Here is a 14,177-nt window from a genome sequence, read left to right as displayed (position 1 = left end):
CCTAGGCAGCCTAACTATAGAACATATGTCCTTAATCACTACTCTATATTACTGACCTCAAATTTTTTATTTATTTTTCTAAAATACAAAATCTTCTGATTTCATTATTGGTAAAGAAACTATACTTGCTTGGGTTTTGTCATATAATTTATATGTATGACAATGTATTTGACAATTATATATATGTCTTGTAACTTATACAGTTGATACTCATTATTTGTGGCAGTTAAGTACTTAAGTCACCCCAAACACTGAATTAGTGAACGCTGAACCCTTGCTAGGGGAAATATATGCATATATGTATATGTCACATAGACGATCCTTTTAGAAAACCTCATTCTAGTATATTCTATTTTCTTTATTTTACAAAAGAGGAAATAAAGTTCAGAAGTGTTAAGTGACTTGCTTAAGGCTGTCGCACTAACTGGTGCCAGAGTTGGAGTTTTAGCCCTGTGCAGCTGGCCCCACAGTCAGAGTTTCTTGCAGTATGATGGACTCCCCATCCTCCTTCTCTATCCTCTGGTCTGGTATGAGAGCTGAACCAAGGCAGAGTGTCCTTTGTTCCATCTCAGCTGGAGGTGAACTGTATTGGATGAGTCAAATTTTTGCCACTCTGCAAATGAGCATGAATGGCCTTGAAAGCACCAGGAGTGTTGATTTTTGTTGTCACAAAGTTTATCAGGTAGGTGAATTTGCAAATGTGGAATCCATGAATAATGAGGATTAACTGTATTTTCTAATTAAATAATTAGCATCTAGTAATGAAGAGGTTTTAGTATGTTTTAATTACTGTAAGGTATAGTAGACCCAGAATAGCTTTGTGGCTATTCTCCTGTCCTTGGCCAATTTCTATCTTACCAACCAACAAATTTTCATCAGTCAAAGAAAACTTGGTGTGGAAAAGTTTGAAGCATTCTTTCTCCAGACAGTAGGCTAGTAGCTGTGTTTTGATTACACGGGCTACACATTACTGACAGCTGTCCTGTTACTGTTAGAGGCTGCTATTGTCCTTATAGCCACTTCCAGAGCACTGCCCTGTTTTCCGTGGGTTAATGATATGTTAAAATTAGTAGGACTGAGCTAAAAATAGTATATTTGTTAAAATTTGTGCATTTCATTATATAGCTTACGACTTCATGAATGGAAAGTAATATTGAGATTTAGCTACCTTTTTAAGGCAGTGTTTTTTGTTGTTGTTGTTGTTGTTTTCTTTCAGGCAGTGTTCATTGCCATCACTAATTTTATTATTTTGTATTTTTTTTTTTGAGACGGTGTCTTGCTCTTTTGCCCAGGCAAGATTGCAGTGGCGCGACCTCAGCTCACTGCAACCTCTGCCTCCCAGGTTCAAGTGATTCTCCTGCCTCAGCCTCCCGAGTAGCTGGGATTACAGGTGCCCACCACCACGCCCAGCTAATTTTTTAATTTTTAGTAGAGACTGGGTTTCATCATGTTAGCCAGGCTGGTCTTGAACTCCTGACCTCAAGTGATCCACCCGCCTCGGCCTCCCAGAGTGCTGGGATTACAGGCCTGAGCTACCACGCCCAGCCTATCATCACTGATTTTAAAACTTTGCATTTAAGTAGTTTAGATTTTTATACACACAAATACACAATCTTAAACATGTAAATGTTGCTGTCTTGAGGGAATTGGAGCATGAATCACCCCACTTTTAAAGATTTTTTTTTCCCCCTAAGTGCAAAGCAGTTGAAAAGCAGATTTAAGTTGAAATCCATCTCTTTGACTCTGAATCCAGTCTTCTTCCCACTATAACACACCTCACCGACTAGGGTATGGTAGGAGTTTAGAGTAGTGGATTTTATGGTCTCGTGTGAATTACGACATTGATGATGTATGAGGAATGATATAAATACCAATGCTGCTATTAAAATATAATGAATATTTTCTTAAGTTAGTATTAATCTATATAAAGTGTTAGGAGTTCATAGATAGCACTTAAGACTGACTAATAAAATGTAATCGGTATTTAGTCATGTGGAATTTGTATTTAAGTTGATAAGATAACAGTCTTTATCTTGCTGTGTTATATATGGTAATGTGTATCATCTCCTAAGGATTTTGCTAAAATATTTGTATGTATTTTTATGGAGTTTTCTTTTTAATGGCTAACGTTTGGGGCTGATAATGTGATTCACTACTTAAGATAAACTGCTGCTTTTGACATTTCTTTACATTTCTAACCTTTTTATTAATCCTTAAACACTGTCAAGGTTTTTCAGTGTTTTTTAAATTTAACACAAATTCATTGGAATTTTATTAAAATATATATTATACTACAAATTCTTTTAATTAGTGCTTGTTTTTTTTCTGTGGTAGACATCTGATGCAACCCTGTTTATGCGATGCCCAGAATTTTGCACTATTGACACTGTTGACAGAATTGATGTTTTAATGGTACTTGTAATCAATAAACTATTTTTCATATAAAGAGATGAGGCCAAAGACTACAATTCCCTTGTCAACCTTGATAGTGTTTTAGTATAGATGTTCTTTCATTAGATACTGGAAATACAAGGGATTTTAGGTAGTTAGTGAATGTACATGTGAACTAAAATGCTCTCTGTGTATTTTCTGTTGTGTAAGTACTTGTTCTAATCCAGTGTTATTGCATTATGTAATTGTTCTCCCTGGGAAAAACAGAATGGCATGCATTTTCCACAATACGTAAGTGACCAAAAACGAGCCTTTTTGCAATAAATTGGCATGCTATTAACCACTGCTGTAGCAGAATCTCATAACCTTTCAGCTATTACTTGTTTTCACATTCAGATTTTCAATGTGCCAGAAATTCTTCCTAGCATCTACTGATTTCATGGGTGTGTTGCAGAATTGATTCTGATGGTGGCATGGGAAATACCGATTTTTTTTCTTGCTTAATATTCCGCCATTTGCTGCCAGATGGCTGGATGTCTGTGTGTGTATCTGTGCTGCCACTATGCACTTGATGACTTCTGAATGAAGGGAAATGTTGATTGTGGTAATGTTTAAAATAACAACTGCATGAAATCTTACAGGCTTCTGCTCTTCTTGGCAGTTTGTCTACTGCTCTTGCAGATCTTGGTTTTAAGTAGGGAGAGACCAATAAGCCCTACACGCTCACCCAAATACTAAACTTATAACTGTTCACTTTAGTGTTATTTTTTTAAAGTTATATTTCATTTAATTTCTCCATGCATATGTTCAAATTGCCATATAATTTCAGTTATTTTATGTTTTAGCAGTGTTATTGGTCTTCCACCTTTATTCAATTTCAGTTTTCATTATGAGAAACACACACAGGAAATGTTGTTAAGACAGCAACTATATCTAAAATGATTCTGTTCTCAAATTGTATGTTTACAGATAATCAAAGTAGTAGGAAGAGGGGAACTTAAACATCGTAGTGGTAGATGGTTCTTTTAAACATGAAAGCATAAACTGACCTAATTGATTGTTCCTCTTAAATAATTTTTGGAATGAATTAGAAAGCTAACGTACATACTGTATATAAGAACTATAGTTCATAGAAATAGTCATACTCAATAGTAGTTTGAAACCTTTGGAGTTTTTTGAAAAGAGTGAGTCAGATCCTTAGAAACTAACTTTTTGGAAGATCAGGTTATTGATTGATTTGAGATCTTTACATTTTTTCTTTGAATGCTAAAGCAATCAGGTACCTAAGTAAGAAAACATTCAATAATACTTTTTCTGGGTAGACATTTTTTAATGATAGTGATAGGCTTTAAATTTTAGAACTATTTAGAACTATTTAAGATACTTTTTTAAATCTAAAGATTTTTAAAGCTGTAAAAAGCATGATGAAATCTTAGATCACTGCTGTATCTAAGTTTAAGTGGTATATTTTTCCTTCTAATAAGTCTGCTTTTCTGCTAATTTGAAAACACTTTTTTTCACTGACCATTAATCGACAGTTCTTAATGATCACAAGTGTCACTTACTCACAGCTGTCTTAGCAATTCTTTTTAGTGGAACTACAGCTACTAATTCCTTGAACTCAGTTGACACACATGAGTTATACTTTCTTGTTCATTTTTCCTTTCACTATGTTAGGCACCCCCTGTAATGGCCTATCCTGCTACTACACCAACAGGCATGATAGGATATGGAATTGTAAGTATTTTCATAAGTACAGCTTTTGGAAAAAATATTGATTCATATGTAACATGTTTTTATTACAATTTAACCTAAAAAAGAATTTAGTGCTCCTCATACTCCTAGCCCTAGTGCCTAACGCAGTAGAACCATGGCATTGGTTTCATAAGTATGTCTAGAATAATCATTATACAAGAGATCTTATGCATTAATGTTCATAGTATTACTTGGTTTATTTTTCTCCTCATAACTTTGCTGGGCCTTTTATATTTCAAACATTAATGTTAATTCTAAGCCTTTGTTGCTGTGACCATATATTAAATACCAGTGAGGTCTTATAACCTAATATTGTAGGGCATGGGAGGGATTAACACTTGAATTGTATAGAGGTAAATTTAGTCTGATAAAAGCTAGAGAAATTTTCCTATACAATGATTATTACAGTACAAAAACAGTCTTTTAACCTTTCAAAATGCCACAGTGTGCATTTTAGATTGCCCTGACTTTCCCAACTCTCAGTATATAGAGACTCACTTAGAAAAGAAATGGTGCTAGTAGCCTCAACCCACTGGTATGTATTTGAGGAACTGTTCCTGGTAGAAGGCAGTACCATGTCCCTTGGTATTGCTACTGTGCCTGCTATGTTACTTCTTTATGTATATGATATGGAAGTAACTCTTTTTATACATGTGGAGAAGTTTCACAGCTTTTTTTCATAGTCATTGCATTAAAATGTCTGCTGAGGCTGGGTGTGGTGGCTTATGCCTGTAATCCCAGCACTTTGGGAGGCCAAGGTTGGTGGATCACCTGAGGTTGGGAGTTCAAGACCAGCCTGACCAATATGGTGAAACTCCGTCTCTACTAAAAATACAAAAATTAACCGGGTATGGTGGCGTACACCTGTAATTCCAGCTACTCGGGAGGCTGAGGCAGGAGAATCGCTTGAACCCAGGAGGCGGAGGTCACAGTGAGTTGAGATCATGCCACTGCACTCCAATCTGGGCAACAGAGCAAGACTCCATCTCAAAAAAAAAAAAAAAAATTGTCTGCTGAGAAACTCAGGCCAAACTTAAAATGAAGCTCTAAATGCAAATAGTAGTCTACTTGAAACAATAAATAGAACTTCTTGAAAGGAAAGATTTTAGAGCATTGCATTTTAACCAAAACAGTAGTCTGTATGTGCATTATTTTTACACTAGGTATTGTCACTTACTAGGTTAATTTTATACCCTGTAGTGGTAATTTTTAAAGAAACATATTTGGTTGAGATTCTATTTTCAGTTACTCAAGAAAGAGTTAACCTCTGGTGTGTAGTTTAAGCTCTTTCTTGATTCTTATATGAAATAAAATGGAAGAACTAGAGCAAGTTTATTCAGAGAATCAACTGTCTTCACTTGTGATCACTTGCATAATGGCAAAAGTACTTGATTTGTTATACAAAGGCAATTTACTTTGAAATATCTTAGCAGCAAAGACAGAGTCTTAAGTTTTCTTGATGTCTAAACCTGATAAATTTGGAAGCTCTTAGTCTAAATCATTTTATCTGTTCTACTACAATAAAGTTTAAATTTTGCAACTCATTGAATAGAAAAAGTTAGGTTTTGTTACTACATTTTAAAAATAAGCATGTTAAAGACTTTACGTACCAAAAGAAAAAAAAATACTCTCGAGAGTTTGTAGCTGTTAGTCTTACTTATATTCAGAGGAAGTTACCCTTTGAGTCAAGCAAAGGTACTAGGACCTGTCATCCCTGTTGTCATTGTTATTTACTTAGTTACAATAAGGAAGATAGGAGTCAATATCTTTTAACTTGATATTTTTCTCTTTTTTAGCCTCCACAAATGGGAAGTGTCCCTGTAATGACGCAGCCAACCTTAATATATAGCCAGCCTGTCATGAGACCACCAAACCCCTTTGGCCCTGTATCAGGAGCACAGGTATTACACACTACATGTAACTGTGGTAATGTGCTTGATTTGGAAGGAGTATGATACTATAAAACCCTTTTGTACAACTTGAGAAACAAGTTACTAGCACTTTCTCCCGTCATTATGGATATTGCTTGCTTCGTATCTTTCTTACATAAGAGCTTTAGGAATATTGATTATTTGGAGGGAAAGGATAAGTAGATAGCAAATACTAAAGACAGAAAATTCTTGGTAACTTATAGTTGGTGGATCCAAAGGATGATTTTTCTGAGATTAAGGAGCCTACTTGCTCTTCATGATTCTGGTGTACTATCCTTTGTGAACCCTCAAAACCATTAACTCAGAGCTTTAGTTCCTTGGCTAATGGCTAGAATGATGCTATAGCAGGGCGTGTTGCCCTTGAGATGCTTGTGAAACTCTTGGCAACTCTCCAAAAAGTTTTCAATGTTATTTTTTCATGAGATAACTTTCTGCCACTGAGGATTGTTTTCAAAAACCAAAAAAAGGAGTCAAAAAGCTTGAAATGTCATGCTAAACTAGATTGTTTAATCCAGAGACTTTCCTCCTCACATGTTTCTAAGGCTTTTCTCTCCCAGTTCCTGAAAATATACCATAAATATACATTGTTTTTTATCCCATTATTGATGCATTAGAAGAATTTTTTTTTTTAATGTTTGACCCGTTATGGTTAGAAGAGATAGGAAATTCCTTTGTTATTCACTTCTCTGGTGGCATACTCTGGGATGAGGCTCTTGTGAAGGGATAGGATGGTTTATCCTTCTGTGTCTGTGGCTCTGCTCATACTGTTTGACATCTAGAAGTAGTTAATTATATGCAATTGTTAGAACACCCCTCCTTTTCTTAAATGGTTGCTAATGCTAACTGATTGGTTATGTGTTTAATGCTTATTTGAAAACATTTGAATGAGCATTTGGTTAGTGGACTTGTTATTCCCCTTCCATTTGAATGCATATATATTACATTTGCCAAAGCATACAGTCTTACATTGCCAATATTAGTTTATTTGATCCAATTTGAATCTAGTCTCTGTGCACAGTAGTCCCCTCTTCTCTTTGGGGGATATGTTGCAAGACCCACAGTGGATGCCTGAAAATGGGATAGTACTGAACCATATATATGCTATACATACATACCTCTGATAAAGGTTAATTTATAAATTAAGTACAGTAAGAGATTAATAATAATAATAGAACAGTAACAGTATACTGTAATAAAAGTTTTGTTAATGTGTGCTCTTGCTCACGGACATGCTTGCTCTCTCCCTCTCTGTCTTTTTCTTGAACTATCTTAATATCCTCTACTTACCTATTTTCAGACCACGGTTCACTTCGGGTAACTGAAACCACAGAAAGTGAAATAGTGAACTGTATTTCATAGACTAGTGAAGCCTAGGCATCCTTTCATTTTTCATCCGTTTTGAATAATGCATCTCTTAATAAATTGATATCTCTGTTTGGCTGAGAGTAGGTAGTGAATTTAGTTCTGATTAAGGGGTAAAATTCATGTTGGTTACAATTAATACATTTACCAACATGCCTCTTTTTTTACCCCACCCTTTGTCCATGTTAAAATGACTTCCTCCTTGTTCTTTAATCAGTTAAGTATTTACAGTGAAAATTGAAAACAACTTGGAGTGAGGGTAATTGACACAGTCATTACTTTTATAAGTCGGTTACTTTTTATGCATTTGTTTCTATAAAATAGACTATGAGTGTTTACAGTATTTATAGTAACTGTTATTGAACTTTTACCAGCAGTAATCTCATTACTGGTTTAACTTGATAATCTTTCAGGAAGTATATGGATGATCTCCCTATCTGTTGTAGATGTTTTCTTGATACACAGTTATGTCTTTTTCATGTCCTTTTGTTTTTTATTTTGTTATTTGTACATTTAACTTCAGATATGTATCATTTACTTTAAAAACTATTATTATTTTTTTTTTGGTACAAGAGACTAGGTGATAGAAACCTAAATGTATTTAAGTAATTTTTTTTAAAGCTATGGTCCATGCTAAAGACTTATCAGGGACCTTTGACTACAGAAGTGTTTTTCCTGATATGTAGTTAAACCCTTCACCCACTCTGCATCTTGATTTGCAGGCTGTTGTCAGAATATATTGCTACCTTAAGCTTGGATACTACCAGACAATTTCCAGTTACTTTCATGTACTTTGTGTTAGCCGATTCTTTAAGGTAGATGGGTCTGCTGTCACCGTCACATTTCATAGGTAAAGAAGACAGACTTGGAAATGTTCTTCAACTAATTAAGTGGTGAAATCAACTTATCCCCAGGTGTCTTTGATTCCTAGTCCAGTGCTCATTTATACCACTGTCTCTCTGCTAGTGGGACTGAGGCCTTACTGGCCAATAAGGTAGCACCATCTTCTTTTGTCAGCAGTGAACAGTCTGCACACTCCTTAGGTTTTTGTGCTAAATTGTAAACCACATTTACACATTCAGGATGTAACTACTATAGTTGTAAAGAATATCCTTTACAGTTTTGGGTAATAACCTTCAACCTTGAAACATTGTGTATGAGTTTTGCTTTTTAAAAACCTAAACTTTTTTTTAAATGTTGGCAAAAATCTACCTTTAAAAAATTTCTTGTTGGCCAGGCACGGTGGCTCATGCCTGTAATCCCAGCACTTTGGGAAGCCAAGGTGAGTAGATCACCTGAGGTCAGGAGTTCAAGACCAGCCTGGCCAACATGGTGAAACCCTGTCTCTACTAAAAATACAAAAAATTGCTGGGCTTGGTGGTGCATGTCTGGAATTCCAGCTACTTGGGAGGCTGAGGCAGGAGAATTGCTTGAACCTGGGAGGCAGAGGTTGCAATGAGCCTGGATTGCACCATTGCACTCCAGGCTGGGCGACAAGAGCTAAACTCCACCTCAAAAAAAAAAAAAAAAAAAAAAAATTGCTTGTCACCCAGCATCTGCTCTGTTTTTGTTTTGGTTTTTTTTGAGACAGGGTCTTGCTCTGTCACCCAGACTCGAGTACAGTGGTGCGATCTCGGCTCACTGCAACCTCCACCTCCCAAGTTCAAGCCATCCTCCCGCCTTGGCCTTCTGAGTAGCTGAGATTACTGGTGTATGCCACCACGCCTGGCTAATTTTTGTATTTTTTTTTAGAGATGGAGTTTTGCCATGTTGCCCAGGCTGTTCTTGAACTCCTGAGCTCTAGCAGTTCACCTGCCTTGGCCTCCCAAAGTGCTGGGATTACTGGTATGAGCCACCGTACCCACCCAGCATCTGCTCTTAACCCAGGTTTTATGTCCTGTTGCCTTCTAAAACCAACATAACCCTTTCACAGAAACACCAGAAAAGTGCCAGAATTTCCTTGTGCATGAAAAAAAACAGGGACAGAAATACCTTTTCCTAATTACTTTTATATCAGAAGAGAAGTGAATGAGAACATTAGGGTAATAAGTTTCTAGTTGAAAGATAAAATTTGAAATGAGTACTTAAGTATTACTGAAAAAGCAAATGAAGGAAGCAAATTGATAACTAGGAAAATAAAATCAGGCAGCAATGAAATGGCTCCAAGAAGCTTTGGTCTCTCTGCATAGTCATTTGAATCATTTGAAAGTCAGAATCTTAAATTTGTTAATGTTACTTTTAATTCTTTTGTAATTTCTTTGTTCTGCATGTATCTAATCACAAAGTCCCACTAATTGTTCCTCTGCTATAATTAGACCCACCCTTCTCCTTGCATTCTACAGCTTTTACCCAGTCTTGGAACCTCTGTATTCACACTTGTTTTGCAATAGTCACTCATGTTCTTTGCCTCCCCGATTTAATCCGTTTTGTAAATATTGGAAAAATCTTTTATAGGCAGTATTTGTAACAGCTATCTCCATACTCAAACATTTAGGGAGGTGAATCTTTTTTGTGTGTGGGTAACAGAGTCTCACTCTGTCCCCCAGGCTGGAGGGCAGTGGTACGATTTCAGCTCACTGCAGCCTCTGCCTCCTATGTTAAACCTCCTGCCTCAGCCTCCCCAGCAGTTGGGATTACAGGCACATGCCACCACGCCCAACTAATTTTTAGTAGAGACAGGGTTTCACCATGTTGGCCAGGCTGGTTTCAAACTCCTGGCCTCAAGTGATCTGCCCTCCTGGGCCTCCCGAAGTGTTGGGATTACAGGTGTCAGCCACTGTGCCCAGCCTAAGGAGGTGAATCTAAATATAACTGAACATTTAAAGCCTTTTCTCAGCTTTCCTTCCATCTTAAAACAACCTCATGAAGCCTCCCTATTTATAAGAGTAATAATGAGTTAACGGAATATTCAAGTTCTTCGATTCCATACTTTTACAATTCTCAATAAGTATCCAGTGTTCTGCTGTTATTTGTCTTCCATAAGTCCTTCACCTGCCATGAAGTGGGTTTACTCTTTGTCCAGTCTTCGGTCATCTGGTGTCCCTTTCACATCCTTATGAGATCTGGAATTCTTTTCCTTATTCTGCATTATTTTTTCTTACAGACCTTGTGACTACCTGGCATCCATCCAATCTAGCAAGGGCTTTCTTTACTAGATTATAAGCTTCATGAAGGGAAGCTTCTCTGGCATGTTTACTTCTCTGTCCGTAGTTCCTAGAACAGTGCCTGACATGTAATAGTTTTTGGACATAATTTGTTAAGTAAATGAATCACCTTGTAAACTTACCTTTTTCATCATATAACTTATTCTGCCCCTCCTGAATCTCTCATTTCACTTACTTGTAACCATTATAATAACTTGCACTGGTGTTCAAAATTGGTTTGATTTGTTGGCTAATAGTTATGGTGAGCTAAAACATTAGACTGCTCACCTGAGGAATGAAGACAGCTTTATTTTATGTTTATGATTGAACATTTTTAATAATTAAAAATTAAACTGTTGGCCGAACACATGGCTCCTGTCTATAATACTAGCAGTTTGGGAGGCTGAGGCAGGAGGATCACTTAAGTGCAGGAGTTCCAGACCAACCTGGGCAACATAGTGAGACTCTGTCTCTTTGTTTTTTAAAAAGAAAAAAATAAACTGTTTATCTTTGAATTAGATAAGGTTTTTCTCATGCTTTAATGTTTAATGATTCTCAGCCAGTCTCTTGGATTAATTTTGTCCGTAGAATGCTAGCCGAAACCAAAATAATTTTTCTTAATGAATTACCTTTTAATTGTTCTTTCATTGTTTTGTTCCCTTTTTTTCAGTTGGATTAAAAAATTATTGAGGGCAGAGATCATCCATCTCTTTGTATGGGGTAAAGTAAATGGTAGTTTAAATGAAAAATGAAATTCCATCAAAATGGAATTTTTTAATCAAATCTCATTTCTACATCTGTTTCCAAAATTCTTCCTTGCTCTTTGAAGTGTTTGTTTTGAGAGCTGTTACTCACCTAAGGCATAACTTGTAGCTCTTGGTCTCTTGCCTGATGTTAACTGATTATATCAAGTTAACATTTTTGAGAGAACTCTAGCCCTCTCAGATATGTTTATCTTGTTGCCATTTAGTGAGACATTCCAGTGTGTTGTGTGTCTTACATTTTATCTAGGTTACTGTAAGCACTGCATTAGTGCTTGTTTGTGAGGAAGCAGCTAACACCTTCCAGATGGCTGTTAGCTCAGACTTGATTCAGTTCTTCAGGAAATTGTCATTATGGCTTTAATTTAGTAGACTGCGCTGTAGCTTTGAACTTATGAATTCCTATACACATACCCTTTTCTCCGTGTGTGTGTGTGCTGGGTCATTTTTCTGTATTTTTTAGATATTTTCATGGAATTGTTTAACAACGGATATTATGTTTTTCTGTTTCATGCCTAACATTGTAGCTGTCTTTAGTATGTTGTTCTACATTAGTGCATCTTCCTAGATGTTTAACTTCACGGTAAATTCTAGGTCCTTGTGGTTTTCCTTTTGTTTCTCTTCCGTGCTTCCTCACGGTCTTACTATTTGGTTGCTTGGTACAGATTGCTAGTGTGTCTGGAAAGGGGACTTCTGCTTTCTCTTACTCATGCTTTACATAAATTGAAATGTCCATTGCTAAGCCAGTAGTTCATAAACTCATTCTTTAGTTGCAATATACAGCTATTATGTTACTAAGCATGAAGACATTTATAGTTTCAATTTTCTTTTGAAAGTCATTGTGATATGAAATAACACTTTTTAAATGAATGTTTATATGGCAGTTTAGGTATTTTTGAAGCTCTTTGGGGGTGAGAAGAGTTGTTGTCATCTTATTTCCTTATATGAAAAATTCCCACTGATCACATATCAATCTGCCTATTTTCCCAAAAGCAATATGAAAAATACAGAGTATTACCTTTGGGTATTTAATTTTAAAATTAACTGTTGGTTTCTTTTTTGTTGTTTTTGTTTGTTTGTTTGTTTGTTTTTTGAGACAGGGTCTCACTCTGTCTCCCAGGCTGGAGTGCATTGGCACGATCATGGCTCACTGTAGCCTCAGCCTCCAGAGTAGGTAAGACTGCAGGCACACACCACCATGCCTGGCTAATTCTTAATTTTTTGTAGAGCGAGCATACATCAGACTGGTCTTGAACTCCTGACCTCAAGCAGTCCTCCCACCTTGGCTTCCAAAGTGCTGGGATTATAGGCATGAGCCACTGCTCCTGGCCAAGTTTTGTTGGTTTCTTGACTGGTATTAGGCCTCTTTTTAAAGGAGGACTGCCAGTTTTGTTTATGGAGGATATGGTTAAAGATACAAAATGGCTGCTGTTTTTTATTGTTGTTTGCAGTGGCTAATTTTAAATAAGTCTGACATCAGTTAAGTGTCTGAAAGGAAACGATGGCTTGTTGTGAGTGCTTTTTATCCTTCTAAATGGGAACACTATTGCCTTTAGATATTTGAATAATTTAAGTCTTAGAAAAAGCCTTTTAAAGTACTTTCTTGTATTTAAGGACTAGTGGCTGCTTTTAGGCTTCGTTTTGGTTTTGTTTTTTGGTTTTGTTGTTGTTGTTGTTTTACTCTTTTGGTGTGTTAATTGTGAGTATTGGCAGTACCTCCTCTGTCAGCCAATTTCTCCAGCTGGATTTCTGTGAAGAAGGCTTTTTGCCTTATAAGCAGTGTGTTGTGCTCATTCATCCTTGCCTAATGCAGAATACCATGAGGGACGTTTCCTTGGGGATTGGGATGTAGTACCATAGGTGAAAACTAGCTCCCCGTACACACCTGAATCATTCAAAACAGAAATGTTAGAAGTCTCATCTGCTGACCACTATTGGTAACAAGACAACTTATAGAATAAGACCTTGCTTATTACTAGGTTTTTGCTGAGGACATTCTCGAAAAGGTAGAAATCTAATTTCTTGTCTTAATAAATAAAACCAGAAAGTGTTCTTAAAGTCTGGGATGCCTGTGAAGTTCTGCTGAATCTTCATGACCAACATCAGTGACCATGTATAATACTGTGTATACAGAAAGAATGGGAATGTATTGTCTCACATTTACTAGAAAAGTTCCTTTAAAAAGTTATTTCTGTACTCCAACTTTAACTTTTTCTTGTAAATTCAATATAGCCATAAATTGTAGCTGAATTGAAGTTAATTGGGATAGCAGAGTTTGAAGAGGAAAATAACACCAGCCTTGGAACCAGCAGATCTGCATTAGAGTTTATATTATAGTTTCCTAGGACTGCTGTAACAAAGTACCACAAACATGATTAAGCATATTAAAAGTTTTTAAGCTCTTAAAAACAGAAATTAAAACAAATTTGTTTTCTATCACTTCTGGAGAAATCAGGGTATCGGCAGAGCCATGCTCCCTCTGAATTTTCTAGAGGAGGGTCCTTCCTTGGCTTTTCCAGCTTTTGGTAGCCCCATTCATTCCAGAGTTTGCATCTGTAGCCATTTAGTCTCTACCTGTCACATGGCATTCTCTCTATGGGTCTCTACCTCCACGTGCCTCTCCTTATAACGACACTGGTCATCAAATTAGGGTCACTCCAATGACCTCATCTTAACTTGATTACATCTACAAAGACCCTATTTCCAAGTAGGGTCAAATTTACGGGCACCAGGGGTTAGGACTTCAACACATCTTTTGGGGGGTCACAATTCAGCAGTCTTGACTTGACTCCTCAACTAACCATGTGTTGAGAGCAAATTCTCTAACTTTGAGC

The 14,177-nt window shown here is 36.5% G+C and overlaps 1 protein-coding gene across 30 annotated transcripts in view; it reads left to right on the top strand.

The window, feature by feature from the left end:
• Nucleotides 1–14,177, top strand: part of PICALM (phosphatidylinositol binding clathrin assembly protein) — a 111,774-nt gene that overhangs the window by 88,770 nt on the left and 8,827 nt on the right. For 16 of the 30 annotated variants that reach the window (XM_054526154.2, XM_054526160.1, XM_063728229.1 and 13 more), the window contains 3 exons: nucleotides 2,659–2,682; nucleotides 4,069–4,128; nucleotides 5,943–6,047. In XM_054526154.2, the coding sequence (XP_054382129.1) occupies nucleotides 2,659–2,682; nucleotides 4,069–4,128; nucleotides 5,943–6,047 (189 nt within the window). The remainder of the gene's footprint in view (nucleotides 1–2,658; nucleotides 2,683–4,068; nucleotides 4,129–5,942; nucleotides 6,048–14,177) is intronic. The other 14 variants (XM_054526162.1, XM_054526161.1, XM_063728228.1 and 11 more) reach the window with 1 other exon arrangement.

The sequence above is a fragment of the Pongo abelii genome, chromosome 9 (genome assembly GCF_028885655.2).
Source record: "Pongo abelii isolate AG06213 chromosome 9, NHGRI_mPonAbe1-v2.0_pri, whole genome shotgun sequence".
NCBI lineage: Eukaryota > Metazoa > Chordata > Mammalia > Primates > Hominidae > Pongo > Pongo abelii.
The sequence above is the reverse complement of the archived record's forward strand: the minus strand, read 5'-3'. Positions and strand labels throughout refer to the sequence as shown.